The sequence below is a fragment of the Octodon degus genome, unplaced genomic scaffold (assembly GCF_000260255.1).
Source record: "Octodon degus isolate 3935 unplaced genomic scaffold, OctDeg1.0 scaffold00199, whole genome shotgun sequence".
Lineage (NCBI taxonomy): Eukaryota > Metazoa > Chordata > Mammalia > Rodentia > Octodontidae > Octodon > Octodon degus.
In genome coordinates this window covers 4,179,171-4,197,419 of record NW_004524775.1, presented here as the reverse complement: position 1 = coordinate 4,197,419, position 18,249 = coordinate 4,179,171, and the positions used below count along the sequence as shown (strand labels likewise).

The following is an 18,249-nucleotide window of genomic DNA, read 5'->3' as shown; positions in this document are numbered from 1 at the left end:
TCACACCTGGATTCATCACATTTTTACTCTCCACGCTATTTTGTTATTAACAGTCAGGCTGTAATGTGGCAGGAAAAAGGAAAAAAGGCTAAGTCAGTAGGTGAAGAAGTACATAGGAGAAATAATGATTGCTAAAAAAAGTTAGATGGGGTCAGACTCTATTGGAGGTCTTTTAGAGGTGGAGTAAAGGATTAGTGTTGAGAGCTCTAAGAGAATACATGTGGGGTACAGTGAGATGTAGGGGGAGAAAAATGTAATTTGGGAGTGGAGAAAGCTATGGTACTATTGGACGCTGTTGATGTACTTGTGGTTAATTTTGTTTTAATTCTGTTGTGCGTTGTATCTAGTTGTGCCCCCAAAGCCTCATGCAGTCATTGGGGCGGCTTGCAGAGTTTGTGATTAATTCATGCTCCAATGCTGGGATTACGGGTGTGAGTGCTACACTCAGCTGGGGGCAGACAGCCTGCGTGCAAGTTAAGTAGAGCAGAGAGGTTTTCTCTCCAGCTCCCTTGCTGCTCTTGCTGTCACTGCTCCCCCCTGTGCTCTGTGCTGTTTTCTGCCACCATGAACGGCTGCCCTCTGCCCTGTGCTGCTCTGCCCTGGAGCCCGCTGAGTATGGACCGAAACCTCCACTGTGAGCTAAGTAAACCTTTCCTTCTTTAATTTTGGGTATTTTGTCCCAGCAACGAAAGAAAAGTAACCAAGACAGAATTAGGTACCAGGAAAGTGGGGTCATTGCTGTGACTAAATCTGACCATGTGGATTAAGAGATTTTTGGGAATGGCTTATGGGAAGAGAAAGGAAGGATTCAGAGATGTAGCTTATAAGAGAAGAACTAGAACACTTTCAGCTGTTCCGTATGGGAAATTCTGGTCAGAGCTCAGATGACCAGAATGTTGATAGAAATCCTGCCTGTAAAGAGCAGACTGGGGAGGTTCCTTCTGGGAAAAAGGATTGCATTGGTTGTTGGACAATGTGTGTTGTGGCTTGGCAGAAAGTTTGTCTGCATTTTGCTTGAGATTGTCCACAGATGTTGCCTGAGACTAAGCATGGCAGACTGGTTAATCTTGTAGAAGAAATTTTAAAGCAGCCAAATGTTGAGGAAGTGGCATGACTATTGGTGGGGGCTTTTAGTCAGATTTATGTTGAGAATCACGAGCAAAGAACCCAGCAGGATAATTTAAAATGTTGTGAGTTTGGCCAGAAAGGAAGTGCCAATAAAGCTGTGGACTGCAAAGCCGGAGCTGAGAAGATCTCCACTATTGAGAAGAAACAAGAGAATAGAAAAGATGGCCCAAGGGCATCACAAGAAGCAGCAAATCTCCACCCTTTTCAGCCTCAAAACTGAAAATGTGAGAGAGTTTGCTTTGAGGAGAAAGTCAGAGAGCACCATGTTCCAGGACAGTGGTGGTGGGAACCACACCAGGTTCCAGAATGGCGGCAGCATAGAGAATTTGTTCCTCAGAATCAGGGTCAGAGTGCTCAGCCATCCAGGCACTCGACCCTACAGCCAAGAGAGAGGAAAGCCTGCAGCCAAGAGAGGGGAAAGCCTGGCTGCTGCTCCGGCTGGCGGCAGACCTTGGCATCATCCACGTGGCGTTGGTCCCAGGCACAGGCAGAATGCAGGATTTCGGAGGTTAAGAAGTCTTCCACCTAGATTTTAGAAGAAGGCCTGGCAAGCCAGGCAGTGTGCTCCTGGGAAGGCAGTGTGTGAAGCTGTGAGAAGCCTACAGTGCAGTGGAAATCCTAGAAGTTTGGAAAAGTCAGGAACGTGGATTGTCTGAAGAAAGCTGCTAGGAGGGAGCAAAGCCAGCCCAAGCAAGAAGCCATGGGAGCTACCACTAAAAGTGCCTTAGAGACGGAGCCACACAAAATCTTTGGAGCTTACAAGTCATCACAGATTACTTTGGATATTCCACATGGAACTATGGGACTTAATGTTTGCCCTGCTAGATTTTGGACTTGCTTTAGTCCCACTGCTTTCTATCTTCCTGTTTGTACCTTTTGGAATGGTGATGTTTATTCTGTGCCAAATTAACTTCATTTGGACAGGGGCTCACAGCTAAGAGTTTGCCTTAGAAATTGGAGGAAACTCAGGGGCTTAAAAACAGCGGAGGGACTTCCCAGGCTACTGGCTGCCTGCTGCCTCAATGCCTTCCCAGCTGTGTCTCCCATCAGCATGGCACTGGGCAGGCCTGACATTCCCTAGGCACAACTCACTACCTGCAGAATAAACCCCAGCTCCACCTGGCACACAGCTGTCCTCCAGCCCTACCCTTCACCACACACTATGGAGTGCAGTATTACTGAAGAAAGCCCTGCTATGCTATACAAATGATAGAAGTAATGAGACGGGGAAATGAAACCAAGCCTAGTACAAACAGCTCGCACAACATGGTAGACTCCTAGTGAGAGCACACAGGTGCTGAGTTCTGGGAGGTGTGCTGTGTGAGCAAAGGGCTGGGGTTAGGGTGCACACAGGGTGGGGCTGGGAAGGGCTGAGTGGTTGGGAGGAGCCCTGTGGCCACTGCAGGCAAGAGGAGCTGCATCACCTGGGCTCTGGGCTGGGCTGGGTGAGCCAAGGCCACCAGGCACCACATCCATGTCCCCAAGGACTGGTCAAACAAACATAGTGGCCTTGAAGTCCTGGACTTTTCACTGTTTTTGAAATGTTCTATGTATTTCTTTTGTAATTAGGAGAAGAAAAATAGTTATTTTTAAAACCATTCACAATGTGTGATTCCTAATACTATGTTTTAGACAGTCTAATACAAAAGTAATGTGCAGCTACAAAGCAAATGACAACAAAAACGAAGCCAAAGCATTAATCCACACAGACAGTAAAGCTCTGCAAATAAAGCAGACATCCTAACTCACAAACAGATGGCTCAGCATTGCCAGAGACCTAGGGCTTGTCCGCCCGAGCCTACCCGTCACGTGTGACATCTGTGCAAAGCCAGTGTCCCTCCACTAGGTGAAGGGCACTTACTTGATCATCTGTGGCACTGTGACCTTGGAGTTTTCCTCAAATGCATTCATCATGAGCCCATTGCACCGGATGTTGTCCACACACTGGAAACAGAGGGGCACAGGATGAGGGCCTGGGCCTCCACCCCAGGTCCTGGGCCCCCAGAGGCTCTGTGACAAACAGGCTCAAGTGCCCAGCCCCACACAGGGCACTGGCGGGACTGGGGAGACATTGAAGGAGGCCAGGCTCAGCCAAACATCTGGGTGTGGGGTGGACTCGTCAGGCTCCCCGAGCCTCACTTTCTCTGGTGAAAGCCTTCTCCTAAGTGCAGAACAGGGCCCACCCAAGACTGACACCTCTGCTGCCCACCCTGAGATATGGTGAGGATACGACAAGTTCCATTGGGCCCTGGAGTGGCTCTCCTTGCCCTCGCCCAACCAGTGCCCATGCTCTCAGGCTGGTTTCCAACTACAAATCTGCACATGTTGTGCCTGGGGGTAGGGGTACAGATAGTGAGGAGCCCTGGTCCTCCCACAGAGGGAGCTCTTGGTCACCCATGTTAAGCTCTGAAGACTCTCCAAACAAAATTCAGCTTTAAATAAAAGGCACCCACCCGCCCACCCCAACAAAGGAGCCAGCACTGTTATGGGAGAAGGCTTGTTTTTCCTCCTGTGCCCCCTGCACATGGATTTCACAGTTCTACCATGAGAAGATCTCTTTTCTGCTCATGATCAGAATCATCCAGTTGTGAAGCTGTGTGACGGGGCAGGCAGGTGTCAGGGTCACAGGGAGTGGCAGCTAAGAGGCTGGCACCACGAGTGGTGGGTGCTGGATGCCTCAGACCCCAGGAGGTACCTCTCAGAGACTTCCAGATCCACCTCCCTATCAGCCGCTCTGGGACCTCCTCTAGCACCGGTTCTGCGAAAGTGGATGGATCATCTTGCCAGTCAGGTGCAAAGGCTCCTGGACCATGCTGGAGAGTGGCTAAAAGGACTGCGCCAGTGGGTTGGGCTGGCAGACCCCAGTCCTGGCGGGGGCCGTGGGCCTGGGGGCACTGTGGTCTTTGGAGGAACAATGCAGCTGCTATCCCCTGCCCCAGGTGGGGCACAATGGCACACTGCTCACCTGGCTGATGTCACTGGTCCATGCTGCTTTCTCCTGCCTGGATGAGGCCACCAGAATGACTGTGAAGGGTGGGGAATCCTTGGGCTCCACCCCGATCTTAAAATCCAAGTGGTCTATGTCTTGGCCAGATCCTTTGGCTTCCAGTTGTGAGACATGAAGTTGACAGAGTGAGTGTGGGCACTTTTGAAGCTAGACAATCTTTTGCTGGTCCCTGCCTTATCCAGGGAAGGGACCCAGGTCACCGGGTACTAGGCCACCAGCATCTGCTCCCCCAGGGTATTTTTCCTAGGTGGGGGAATCCCCATTTCAAACAGGGAAGTGGAGACCTGGGGTGAAGGAGCAGCTTTTAAGAACACAGGGGCCACCTTGGATTTGGGGCCAAAAGCTCGGATCTGCCCTCTACTCGCCCTGCTGAGTGAGGACTGAGCCCAGCAGGGTGACCACTAAGTCAGGCTAGAGCTTGCCTTGGACCTTGCTGCTGGACCATCCTACAACATAAGGGTATTGGGCAGAAAGCTCTGATGTCTGAAACTGTTATAGCTAGCTGGACGTTCAGTCCAGGATTGAGCTTTCCTACATAGGAACAAATTCCAGGTATTTTATTATTGCTCTTAACCTGAAAAGTCCCTTGAACACTGAAAGCATTTTATGAGAAAGACTGTCATAGTTTAAGGATTCTTCTAAACATGTCCTTTCCCCAATGCGGGGGACATAAAGTCATGTTCCCCAAGAAATAAAACCCTTTGCTTCCGTCTTTACCTGACCTTTATCTCAACCCTATTATCTGAGATATGCAGAGCTGGCTATATAGAGATGAATGTTCCTTAATTAGCTAAAAGAATGTGACTGAGCCTGGCTAAGGTGCCAGTGCGTCTCACCACACCAATGCGGCAGCTCTTGGGTAAGAATCCCCCACTCCATGCCCTCCCCACCCACTGATGGCTGGAATGGAGTTTCAAGCAAGAGCCTGTGAAATATCAGGGTCAGGACCTGATTTAACATCTCTGCCAAGGCCAGGAGACTCAAAAAGAAATATACCTTTCCAGCAGTAAGGGTATTGGCTTTCCAAACAAGTTATTTGTTTTACCACTAATTGGAAAGCCTCAGAACATGGTAAAGCATGTCTTTTTCCTCCTTTACAATCCATGCCTGCAAAAGTTATTCTTCCCATACTCTCTGCCCTAACTCCCATCTGCCTCCCTCACTAGTACTAATAAAAACTGTGGGCCCTCTGACTCTTGCTCCTTAGGTCCACTGAGAGCAATTGGCCATCCCAGAGCCTTTTGAAAATCCAGGAGTGGACTGGGGCTCTGAGTCCCTGTCCCTTCTAGCTGTGACACTCAGGAAGTTTAGGATTCCCTGCTGGGCACAGGGAAGTGAGTTCTGGCTGACTTGGGGGTCAAGTTGTTTTGCTAAGAAGTGGAGTGCTCGTGGTGTGGGTTTTGGTGGGATTTCAGGGCATGCTCCCACTCCCTGGATCCAAGAATAGAGCTTTGGGGTCTGACAGTGCCACCCAAGTCTGGGCTTTCCCAAGGTTCAGCTGTAGTCAAGGCCAGAGAGCATCAGGCTGGTGAGAGGTATCCAGCTAAGTCGTGGAGCATATCTATCCTTCCTTGGGGAGCCCTGGGCTCAGCCTCAGGGGTGCTGAGCTACAGTGCTTTGACTCCCATGTCCAAGACTGGGCTTTGCTGGGTCTGGGGTGCCAAGGAGGTGTGGGTCTGGGCCCTCCCCAAGAGCTCAGCTGGGCCAGGGTTGCAGGACCTGTTGGGATTGCCCAACAGGTGGGTGTCTCTGAGCCTTGGCAGAGGCCATAATGAAGGGAGATGCAGGCTACCTCAGGCCCAGGTAGGAAAGTACTGATTCTACCTCCTCACCACACAAGGACCCAAGTCACTTCTGGTTTCTGGGGGAAGTCCCAAGAACACGCAGATCACAGTGGTCCTTTCACCCTCACTTCTCCTCTCCCCAGATTCTGTCTCCCCTCCTGGCCATGCCACTCCCACTGAGGGGGGCATCTCCTCTCTCTGAACCTCAGGCCTGTGCCCCTCTATTAGTGGCACTCATTTCCCTGCTGCAGTTTGAGTTTAGGCTCTAAGGTTCCTTAATTAGGAGCTTAATGTCCAAGGCAACACAGGTGAGGACCTTTAAGAGGATGTGTGCATTATTCTGGGAGTGGACTCATTACAGAGGAAGGGAATGGGTTCCTACAATGACAAGTTCCATCCCCTTCTCTCTCTCCCATTCCTCCCTCACCACACAATGTTTTCTGCCAATCTATGACACAGCAAGGAGGCCTTCACCAAAGGGGAGTCTTCATCTTGGACTTCCCAGCCTCTAGAAGAACCATGAGCCAAACAGACTCAGCACCAGGCCAAGACACCCCATCCCATCTTTCCCATGTGGGCAGAGCTGGGGCCCCACGTACACACGGGTGAGAGGTACCCTAAGAACATACAGCCCCCAATCCAGTGGAAGCCGTCCACCCTAGTAGGATGAAACAACCTAAGGGGGTCCATGACTTCCCCCTGCTAGCTATGCTACATCTGCTTTTGTCCCAGCCAAGGCCAAAGTTGGACAGACCTTTCTGGGGATGTCCTGCACACTGACCTTCCTCCTCTGAGCTTTCCGGGTCCTCCAACAAAGTGCAGTCGATGAGGGATATGACTCCATTCTGAAAGAGAGCAGCAGACACACCCTGGATCAGGGCCAAGTTCCTTCAGGAGTCCCAAAAGTCAGGATTGGGAGGCCCTTGACAGAGGGTATCTGAGCATGTGTGTATGTGTGTGTGTGTAACTTGCCAAGTGATCTTATATCTTGCAAGACCAGGACTTGGTCTTCACATCAAGCCCAACGACAAGGGTAGAAGAAGACTGCCTTGAGGGGCCTCCCTGGATAGAGGGCGAGGTTGAGCTGTGCCATGTGACCTCCATCTGGCCCCATGCCTCTTTGGACCCCACCTCAGAGTCCCAGGTCCACAGAATCTGGGAATCTGTTCTAGGCCAAACCCCTCATGTTACCAACAAGGAGCTGGGCCAAAGTGAAGAATCATTTATATTATTGTGACTCTCATTTTGCAGTCAAAGAAATGAACTCAGAATGTGTGATGCCTCACCCAAGTTACCTGGCCAGCTTCTAGAGGTGTCTGGAGAGCAGAGGGCTGAGTCCTGCCAGGTATGCTACTCATTTCCATCATCGGAGCACCAGCAAAGTGCTTCCTGCCCGAGTGTGTGGGCACGTGAGGTGAGAGGCCCCTGGACACCGTGCTGAGGAAGAGAGCCTGCAGTGCTCTGAGCCACACCTGCAGACTCGCTGACCCTCCTCCCCTGCTAGCTGAAGCCGAATTCCCCTCCTCTTGGGCTGGGCTGGGCTCAGGGACTGGTGTCTGACAGAAGAGTGAGGGGGAAGTAACAGCATGCGAATCTGGAAGTGCAGCCTGCTGCCTGCACTCTGGCCAGCTCTGGAGGTGCGTGTTGTGAGGAAAACCAACTGCCATGCTGTGTGGAGAGGTGTACAGATGAGCAGCTGAGGCTCCAGTCAGTGGCCCTGCGAGTTGCCATCTTGGAAAATGCCCGCATCCAGCCACAGCTTCAGAGCACTGTGGCCCCAGCTCGGATCTTGCCATAAACTCCTGGTGGCCCACAGAAACAGGAAGGCAGAGAGTGTAAGCTCTTGCTGTCTCAAGAGGACATCACAGGTTGGTCATGTGGCTCATCTGCCATCCTGATGGGCTCCGAAGGCCAAGTTCTCATCCCTTCATGGCTCTCAGGACTTACGGGCCTAACCAGTGTTACTGGCTTCCTTGTCCTGGGAGCCTCATTAACTCTGATTTCTTTCTTAAGGTCCTGACAACAACTCTCACGGTAGTGTTAGGTCTGGCAGCTTGGTAGCCTTCTCCTTTCCTGACTTCAACTTTGGCTCCATGGGAGGATTGAAACAGCAATTAAGAACACAATCTGGAGCCAGACTGCCTGGGTTCAAGCCCCAGCTCAGCCACTGACTGCCTCCTGTCTAACTGTGTGTATCTGTCAAATGGGAAGTGGGCAGTGCTACTCAGTTGCCTGCTGCGGGAATTCAAAGCACTCATCTCTACTTGAAGGAGTGTGTGGCTGTTACACAAAAGCTACTGGCATGCCAGAAGCTCACTATCACGTGCAAGTAAGCTCACTATCATTATGTCACTGAGTGCTCACTGTGTTCCAGCATTGCTGGGAAGAAGGTAAGGAAACTTCCTTAGCACGCAAGTAAACTGAGACTTGGGCAGCCATGTGAGTTGTCTGGGGTCTTGCTGTGAGTTTATACAAGGCCCTTCTTCTGCATTCTTTGCCAGTATGCTAACCTTTTAGAACTCATAAAAGGGGAAAATCTCCAAATAGAATGCAATAAAACTAACAACGTAAAACTGTGCTTTCTGACTCAGCAAGAAGCTGTATGATGTCGCCTATGGAATCTGTCTTGCTGTTCCCCAGCTATTGGTGGGCCCAGTGGGTCTTCAGAACCCAAAGATTTCCTTGGTACATGATTTGTTGGAACTAGAGTACTCAATGTTTTAAAATTAAATTTTCTGGTGCAGACAGTGAACTAATTTGTTAACATGTTAACATAAGCAGGCTATGTCTCAAGGGGCTGCTTGATCTCTTAGGGCAACAGGAGGTTACGGCCAGACACTGTGGGCTAGGAGAATGGTTTCCCTGATGCTGTGACTTAATCGCTGTCCTCCTAGCCCTTCCTGACTACACTGTGCTTAGATGTGAGCCCAGCCTGCTTCTGTGGGGACCACACGCTGGCAGACGGGGACCTGGACAGAGGCTTCCCAGGGACAGTGGCTCCATCACCCTTGCTCAACAGATGGTATGTCAATAGGGACAGAAGTGGGGCCAGGTTCTGAATTCAGAGCAGCGTGATGCACAGAGCTGTGTGGAGAGCAGGGGGCTCTGCCTGGGCTGTGCTAGAAGCCTTCACAGAGGAGGAAGGGAAGGGGCGGGGGAATGGAGGTCACATCTCAGGATGCACTGCTGGGCAAAGCCCCGTGGCCGCGAGAGTACAGGGTCTGCGTGCTTCTGCCCCTCATGCCCTGGGATGGCCGGGCAAATGCTGAGGTCCTGAGATCCTGAGCAGCTGTGGGCAGGCTCTGCAGTGTGGCTACCTTAGCCCAGGGCAGCTCCTGCACATGTAAACAGACACACTGTACCTATACACATGTACATACATCTATGCACATATGTTAACATGTACTCATATGTACACACATATCTACACACATACATCTACACATGCACACTTGTATATATACACAAGTAGTCACACAAACCCATACATACACATATCTACATATAACACACATCTACAATATGCATGTGCACATGGAGCTGCATACATATACATTTACATAAACACATGCATACACAAATCTACACAGTGCACGCACATAAGAACATACCCACACAAACATGCACGTACATCTACACACACTATACACACATTTACGCACACATGTACCATACACATGGACCTGTTAAGGGTCTCTCCACACCCCACTCACCCGTCCAGGTGTCCAGGTGCAGTGTGGCCTTGGGGGCTCTAAGATGTGCCTTCCCCTTTCCCACGATTCCTCCAAGGGGTTTGGGACACCTGCTGTGCCCATTCCAGTGAAACCAGGGTGTGTGTGTGTATGTGTGTGTGTGCACGCACACATGTGCACACATCTCTCACACCCTGGCTGCTGTCTGTGTGACCCGAGCACCTCCGTCTGGCCCCTACCTTGGTCAGGTGCAGCTTCCCCCCAGAACCACGGGTGCAGATGATGAGGTGCTTGGAGAACAGGAAGCACTGACGCTCGCCCTCTTTCCTCAAGGACAGTGAGCCCAGGCGGCCCCTGGTGATTTTGCCCTTCTCTGACATGGGCACCTGGATGAGGGAACCTGCAGTGGAGAAGAGACCTGAGCTCGCTACCAGGGTGGCAAGTGGCCTCTGGCGGCTTTGGCTGAAGGCGGCACCAGGGGCCCATGGGACAAACAAACCCAAGTCCTCACGAAAATGTCCAGGGACCCCCTTCCAGCCCTCCTCTGGGTATGGAGGGGCCACAAGGCACCACCTGGTGGGGAGCATAGTGGTGGTAGTAGTGGTGCTGAACAGGTGGGAGTGAGGATGGCGTGGTCAGGTGCACCCCAGGTCCCCACATCCACAGAGACGTGGCTAGTCAACCTTGCCTGCATTGCAGAGTCCAGCCTAGACCATGGCTGGGGCACTAGACTTACTCCAGTCCCCACCTGACGGGGCTCTGGCCCCCTTCTCCACTGTACTTAGGACCCATGAGCTCCATCCTGGCTGAGGCTGCTCCTTCACCTCTCACCACCATCTTGAAAGCCCTTCCTCACTCCCCAGTGCAAATCTACTTCTCTTTCCCTTTAGAAAGAGAAGAGAGACCTTCAGACTCTGGCTTGCTCTGGCCACCTGGCCCACTGCTTCTGGGATGTACCTCTCTGTGGCCTTCCTGCTTCCTGGGTCTCCCCAACACAGGCTTGTTGTGGGTGGCTCCATTCTCCAGGCAACTCCAGAGCCTGGCTCAGAAAAGGTAGGTGTGGGAAAGGGCTGGCTAGCAGCACCTGTCCTGTCTACAAGCTGGCCTGGCCTGCTGCAGGGAACAGAGGCTACTCCTGATGACTATGGACAGGTGCCCACTTGGGTTCCTGCAGAGGTCCCAGATGCCATGGAGGGCACCTAGTGCTGGGTGCTGGGGGATGGGTGGGCTGGCCCTGGGCCAGCACATCACAGGGTGGTTGAGGAAGGCAGTGGGCTACTCTTGCCAGTTTCTTATGGACACAGTATGAGGGCCATGTGGACAGGACTTGGAGGCCCACTCAGGAGGCATCCACCACCCTAGTCACCTGGAAGGTGAAAAGGTGAACAAGTGACCTTCAGAAGCATCAAGGTGAACATCAGACCTTATGCCTTGGAGAGCTCTACAGGGCTAACCCTGGTGTCCCCCTCCTTGGGACCTCCAAATGCCTGTGACTTACAGGGTCAGCACTGTCTGTACTCATCCTCTGCTCTTTTTCACAAAAGGAAGTGTCAGTGTTTACAACAAGAGAGCCAAGATCATCTGGGTAAGATGATGTTTGCACGTGGAGAAAAGAAAATTGGAAAGCAGTAGCATCTGCATCTCTGCGCACAAACTCGGTATCTGCAGACCCACCACAGCCTACCAGCCGCACAGCACGTGCCAATGTTACTCAGCCAGGCCAGCGGGCTGTGTCCCTGAGGGCTGTGCCCCTCCGCAGCATGTGCACTCAGCACACCTTGTCTAACGAAGGTCTGGCTGGTGTCCAGGAGGATCTCACAGCCTTCGATGATCATGCGCTCGATGGCCAGGTTCTTCCGGATGTTCTCTGTCTCACTGACCTCATCGTGCATTACCCTGTGGGAACAGGAAAGAGTACAGCCATTGGCAGGCTGCACTGCCACCAGGGAGGAGGGTGCTGGCCTCCATTCGAAGGCTGGACATGGTCTCCAGGGTCTCTGTTCAGGCCGGGAGGGTGCGAGTGTGGAGGGGTGGCCCTGTGCCTGCATAGCCACGGCGTGTCACCGTCCCACAGGAGCTGTCATTCTCTCTCCAGAGAAGAAACGCTGGGGAGGCCTGGCTGTCACTGTAACACTACCTGGGCCCCGGAAAGGCTTACGTTTCTGGAGCACCTAGAACCCAGTGGACTGTGTGAATGACTGGCCTCAGCCTGAGACTTCTAGGGATTCTTGTCCTGGGGCATAGGGTGGAACCCCTCTTTGCTTGGGTTCTGACTCCTGCAACACCCCAACTTTCCAGGAGAGGGTGACATTTAATTACTTCTTAGGAACAGCTTTGGTAGGAAAAGGCGGGTTGTAGCTGCCATTTTTGCCTCAATGTTTTTTTTTTTTTAATTTATTTTTTTTTTAATTTTTCAACAAATAATACACTGCATATATTCTTCTTAGAGGTTAATTGCTGTACAAGATGCGGACTTGTGATCCTATTTAACCTCAATGGTTTTTGAGGATTCTTAGGATAGACATGAATCACTCTGAGGGCAGGGTTAAGAGGGGCCTCTGGAAAAGCATGCCACCTCCTCCAAGAAGAGCATGAGCTGATTGGCCTTCAGAGGCCTGAACGCTTACAGTGAGGTCACCTAGAGGGAAGGCTACCAGGGAAGGGTACACGCTCTCCGGCTGCGGCCTCATGGCAGGAAAGCGGACCCTGCTGCACTGGGTCTGCGCCAAGCCAGCCCACTCGGCAAGGAGCAGATGGCTGGCGTGCTGGGAGCCACCTCCTCCCCTGCAGGACTCTGGGTGGAAGCTGGAGCAGCGCAGGCCGAGCTCCACACCTGCCCACGTGGGGGCTGGGCGGCTACAGTCACTGCATCATTAGCACTGGGGCAAAAATGCACCCTTTTTTCTGCTTTAGGGATTGCATTTCAGGCTTAAACTGACTAGGCTGTTTAGGTATTATGCAGACCAGGACACCTACTTGGGGCCTCTTCTACAGAAGCCTCAGCTTTCCCTTTCTTCCCCATTAACACTACCCTGGGAAGCCAGGCCATTTTGGCACAGGATGGCTCCTTGGAAATGGACTCCCAGCTGGAGGGAGCCATGGGGCCGAGAACTGCTTCTCTCTCCTAGGCTGGGGTTTTCCTGAGGAAGCTCAGTTTGGGCACAAGGGGTGACCTCAGAGTAGCACAGTGGGTCTCTGGAGTGAAGCACAATCTGTTGTCGGCGTCAGCTGGGAACAGTGTTGGAGACCCATCTGTGCGCACAGCTAGGGGGCTCAGGAAAGCTCCTCGGACTCCGAGCGATGGTGTTGGTGATCAGCAAGCGCAGGACGAGGTCCAGGCCCCGAGAGAGGGTGGCTGCTTTATCTATAGCCCTTCTCCGCTCACTGCCCCGCAGAAGGAAGAGGAAGAGACTGTGGTCATGGTGCCAGCAAAAGCCTCCTCCAGGCCTCTAGGGCTGAGCTCAGTGCTGCTGGGTGTGGGAGAGACAGCAGGCTCCCTGTGCAGATCCTGGGGGAGAGGTCAGGGTCTGGACCATGGGCTTGGGGTCCCAGCTTTCTCCCTAGGGAGGAGTAAGCAGGGCTTGGCCCTGGGCTTGACAGGATTCAGCTTTTTCCTTCCATGAATGGCCTTGCCACTGCTCACACTCACATGGATGACACTGAATCCACCCCAGATATGACACTCTGCTGATTTGTGAAAGGATTGGGCAGCTTGTGCCATGCCTGCTCAGGCCTCATCCAGCCTCTGCCCAAGGGAGTCCAGACCTCGTCCCTGCTCAACCCAGAAAGCTTTTCAGGGCACTATTGGGCCTGCAGCCCTGCAGTCCGGCATCTCTGATGGCTCTGGCAGCATCTGACCAGAAGCCCCTCTTGGCCTGCCTCTGTGAGGTAGAGACCCCAAGCAGGCCGCCTGGGTGGTAAAGCCACAGGTACTTTAAGGGACTCAACTTCTCCATCTAGACTCGCTCCCTTGGTGATGTATCTAGTACATGGGCTGAGGAATGGCTCTGTCTCTGTCTTGGACATCCATCTGGGCCTCAAGCTCAACTCTGCAGTGAGTCCTTGCCCCTCCAAACCTACCTGGGTCAGTGGCAGCTCCAGCCTCTGGTCACCATTCAGAAGCCTTGTTCTCAACTACACCTGATCTAAAGAAAACCCCATGGACTCTTCCTTCAAGCTGCACCCAGAATCTGGATGTCATCCACCTCCCTGGGCCTAGTCTATCCTCAGAGAGGAAGTCTGGACTCAGGGGCTAAGAGAGGACCAGGTAAAGGCATGGCTGAAGGCCAGGGACCTCTAGATGGGGTCAAGTCAGGAGCACCTGCTCCTTGCTGTCTGCTGTGGATGGAAACCTTAGGCCAGAGTCCCTGCCTGAGCTCCAGACATAGAAGAGCAGAAGAACTCAGAGCCCTGAGTGGCTCCTACCCTGAAGAAGTATAACATGGATGCCTGGGCCTCGTGGGACCCATGCTGTGCCAGGGCCTCACAGGACTGCCTCTCAAGGGGGAGGCCATGTCCCTAAGCCTGAGCTGTGGCCCTTCTACCTGCTCCAGGGGGCCCTCCCTGGACAGCCTCTCCCCAGGTCCCCTGAGCCCCCCTCACCTGGACAGCTCTTCTAGTTTAGACTTGGCGTAGTCCAGGCTGTTGCGCTCCACGTGCTCGTGGGGTGTGTGGGCCAGCAGCTCATGCAGTGTCAGGATGTACCTGGGAATCTGTGGAGTGACAGATGGACTTGGGGTGAGGCCGCAGACAAGGAGGCATGAGACGGGGAGAGGCGGGGCACAGGCTACAGCAGCACTGTGAAGGCAAGTGGAGGGGCAGTGGAGACCACAAAGACTCCTGAGCCTGGGGCAGGGACCCTGCCTGTGCACCCACAGTGCCCCTCAGGCAGCACTGCCCAGGGTGGTTGGCACGCTGCTGTGTCACCACCCCAGCCCAGCCCCACAGCCGCACACCTGGAACATGGGGTAGGTGAGGAAGGTCTCCAGGGTACGCTCCTCACAGTCAGGCTTGGCTTCGTAGTGCTTCAGCAGCTTGTCGAAGTCTCGGTTCTGCTTGCAGTGGGCCAGGATCTGGAGGCTGTACTGGTGGTTCCGCACAAACTCCTGGTAGATGTTAAGCATGGGCAGCAGGATGTCGAAGAGGTCCGCTGCAAGGAAGAGGGGTCGTGTGATGGGGCCCCACAGGCCTGTGGCAGCCACACCCAGGAGGTGGGCAGGTCCAGATCCAGAGACCCTTCCCACAGCACACTGGGACTGGAGGGGAGAGAGACACCCACTGTGGAGCGTGGCCCAGGCCCCAGAAGCCCAGCCTGGGCCCAGGGCATTTCTGCAAGGTGGCACGGCTTGCCTTCCCTGCCCCTGCTCTGGCTCTTGGGCCTGCTCTCCCAAAGCACCTCTTACTGCAGAAATGGGGCACAAGCTATGGCAGCAGCTGGCTCTGAGGGGGTCTTCGGAGCCCCCACCCCCATTCCATGACTCCCTGCCCTTCAGAGCTCTAGTCCGTCTGCCCTCATCCTGAGTGTCGATATCATACCCCCAAATTCCAAGCAGTCTCCCCAAACCTGCTCCACAGCATTTCACAGGATGGGGTGAAACCTCTTGCTAGGAACCCCATTTAAAATCTGGAAGAGGGGGGCCGGGGAGATGGCTCAGTGGATTAAACGCTTCCCTGGCAAGTGCAAAGGCCTGAGTTCAATCCCTGGTTCCGCCAAAAAAAAAAAAAAAAAAAAAAAGAAAAAGAAAATCTGGAAGAAATTATGCTCCCTGCACCAACCAAGGGGCAACCTTAGGGTTCAGATTGAGCTGCAGCCCAAAGCCTGGAGTCTTCAGGGGGCCAGAAGTGCCTGTTTTATTTTGATTCTGAGGAAAACTGTGAGAAGCACAGATAGCGGCCCCAGGGGCCTATGTACCCAGCCCAGGTGGCTGCTTCTGGGTTGTGTTATGGAGGCGACATAGACTCCCCCTTCACCCACCACGTGGAGGAAGGAGGAAGTGGTGCCTGCAGGAGGTGTGGGTGAGTTTCAGGGTACCTATCGTCCGCCCTCCTGGTGCCCGGTGCGGCAGCTCTGGGGACAGCAGCGGACAACAGGGAGAAGCAGAGCCTTTTATGTGCTCACGCATCTTGCTTCTGGAAATCTGCTTTGAAACTTATCCCAGAACAGCCTCTAAAAGGGAGACTGCTCTGTAGGCAGAGGTGGTCGTGTCTGAGGGCAGCCCCTGCCAACGCTCTGAGGTCAACAGTGCGAGCCCCCGCTGGGATGGCAGCACCATCTGGGGCCTGGGCACTGCACAACTAGTCCACACTTCCAGCATGAGAAAGCACCGATTTAAGTAAAAAACAAAGCAAAACACAAAGCAGAACAACATATAAAGATTCAAACCCTGTAATGTAGCATGTTTGCAATCATGTAAAATGGGGGGAGCTCAAGATCGGCGCAAGGTAAACACTGGAGTTAAATACACAGCTTTTAGGAGTATATCTGGGAACCAGAATGATGGATATTTTAAAACTTTTCTACTTTGCTGGGATTTCAAATGTTCTCAAGTGGGTATGTATATATCCTTTCCAAAGGGAAAGTAGGAAAAAATTAAAACTGCCTCAGTCCTAAAATGGTTTTTCCCAGCTTGTCTTCCCTCCCTGCATCCTGGGGGTTCTGGGGGCTGAGGTCATCACTTGTGGCTGGCTTGCAAGCACAGCATGTCTTTGTCTTTCAGGGTGACCCTCAGCAGGACTCTGGACAGCACAAACGTACTCACCCAGGACCAGCGTGGGCCAGCTGGAGATGCGGGCCTTCAGTCCCTGGTAGAAGATCTGGTGCAGAAACATGATGGTTTCACTGCAAGAGAGAGCAGAAGCCGGGCTCCAGCCGAGGTCGTGCTGCCCTCCTCAAGTGGATCCCGCCGCTGCACCTTCTGTGGGTTCTGCAGCAGCAATATCTGCCCTCTGTGAGATCGCTCTTCCTTCCTTCTTTCCTCCTTTCCTTCCTTCCTTTCTTCTTTCCTTCCATCCTCCCTCCCTCCCTCTCTTCTTTTCTTCCATCCTTTCTTCCTTCTTTCCCTTCTCCCTTTATTCCTTCTTTCCTTCCTCCTTTCCCTTCTTCCTTCCTTCCCTCCCTCCCTCCCTATTTACTTTCTCCCTCCCTCCCCCTCTTTTCTTCCATCCTTTCTTCCTTCCTTTCTTTCTTTCCTTCCTTCACTTCTTTCTTTCTTTCCCTTCTTCCTTTATTCCTTCCTTCCTTCCTCCTTGCTCTTCTTCCTTCCCTCCCTCCATCCCTCTCTCCTTCCTCACTCCTTCCTTCCTTCCTTCCTTCCTTCCTTCCTTCCTTCCAATCCCTTCTTTCCCTCTTCGCAATACTGAAGACTGAACCCAGGGCCTTGTATGGGGCCACATCCCCAGCCTGAAAGGGTCTGACTAAGTTGCTACATTGCCCAGGCTGGACTCAAATTTGCCATTCTCCTGCTTCAGCTGCCCACAGTGTGAGGCCACCCCTGTTGCAGGCCTTCTATACAGGGTCCATTAGTAGGATGAAGACATAGCATGAGAGCGTAGGGCAGGGACAGGTGTGAGTGCAGCCCCCGTGATGCCTCAGCCTTGCAGGGTAGGGGTGGTGGGGCCGCAGCAGCAGATCAGCTGCAGGAGGCCCAGGGTCTGCACCATGAGGCTACTGGGCCAGGAGCCACTCTGGTTTGTGTCCCACTGTGTGCCCTGAGCCCCCACTTGCTGGTCCCCAAGATATGTGGATGACCCTGGGGTCTGAAGAGCATGAGGAACAGCTGCTGCTGTTGTGAAAAGACCCCTGGGACCCCACAGAATGGTTCTGACCACTTTACCCTCCCCAGCTGTGATCTTAGCTAGACGCCTGGCACCTTGGAGCCACAGTGCAGGAGCTGAGAAAAATCTCAGTGCAGGTGTTCCCCACAGCCCCAACACTGCCCTTGCTTTGGGAGTTGAAGTCAGAGATGCCAAAGGACCCAGAGCTCCCAGCTACTAAGCCAGGCTTGGTGCCATGTGATGCACTCTGAGGCACTGCCAGTCCAGGCTCTCTTGCTCCCCTTGGACCTCCAGGCAGCCAGTGGAGCCTGGCCCTGGCTCGCCCTGTTACAAGAGCTCTTGGGACAGGGACAGTAGGAACAGCTCAGTCTCTGGGGAGTGGCCCTTCTCATGGTCCTCCCTGCTTCTCTGCTCCTACCCCTGTCTTGAGACCAGAGGTTTCCCAAAAGGGTCTGGGAACTTTGCACCTGATGTATGGACAGGGAGACTGAGGCTCTGGGACGGAGGATAAGGTTGCTGGAGTCAAGGGCAGCCCTGGGCTTGCCCTCTTTCTTGGCCACATTCTGCATCCTAGCCTCTGCACTTGTCCCACAGCCAGGTGCTTGTTTCCTGCGGTGGGGCACAGTCCTCAGAACCAGGACAGTGGGCTGCTGCTAAGTAGGCTGCTAAAGATGCCCTTTGAGCTGGAGCCAAGGTCCAGGGCCCAGGGCAATGGGGGCCTAGGGCAGAAGGGTCCCGAGAGCCCACAGACTCACAACCCATGTTTGCAACACCCTGTGTACTCTGCTCTGCAGGTGCAGCTAGGGTGGAAAAGAGGAGGGGACAAAGAAAGAGCTATCAGAGCATGGCACCTCCTGCCAAGGGA

The 18,249-nt window shown here is 53.2% G+C and overlaps 1 protein-coding gene across 1 annotated transcript in view; it reads right to left on the bottom strand.

Moving 5' to 3' along the window:
• The window catches only part of Rasgrf1 (Ras protein specific guanine nucleotide releasing factor 1), a 99,704-nt gene that overhangs the window by 37,946 nt on the left and 43,509 nt on the right, over window positions 1–18,249 (bottom strand). Inside the window, exons 6-13 of the mRNA XM_004644463.3 lie at window positions 16,370–16,449; window positions 14,567–14,760; window positions 14,214–14,323; window positions 11,389–11,507; window positions 9,851–10,011; window positions 6,701–6,764; window positions 4,094–4,230; window positions 2,990–3,072 (exon numbers count right to left, since the gene is read on the bottom strand). Coding sequence (XP_004644520.1) covers window positions 2,990–3,072; window positions 4,094–4,230; window positions 6,701–6,764; window positions 9,851–10,011; window positions 11,389–11,507; window positions 14,214–14,323; window positions 14,567–14,760; window positions 16,370–16,449 — 948 coding nt within the window. The remainder of the gene's footprint in view (window positions 1–2,989; window positions 3,073–4,093; window positions 4,231–6,700; window positions 6,765–9,850; window positions 10,012–11,388; window positions 11,508–14,213; window positions 14,324–14,566; window positions 14,761–16,369; window positions 16,450–18,249) is intronic.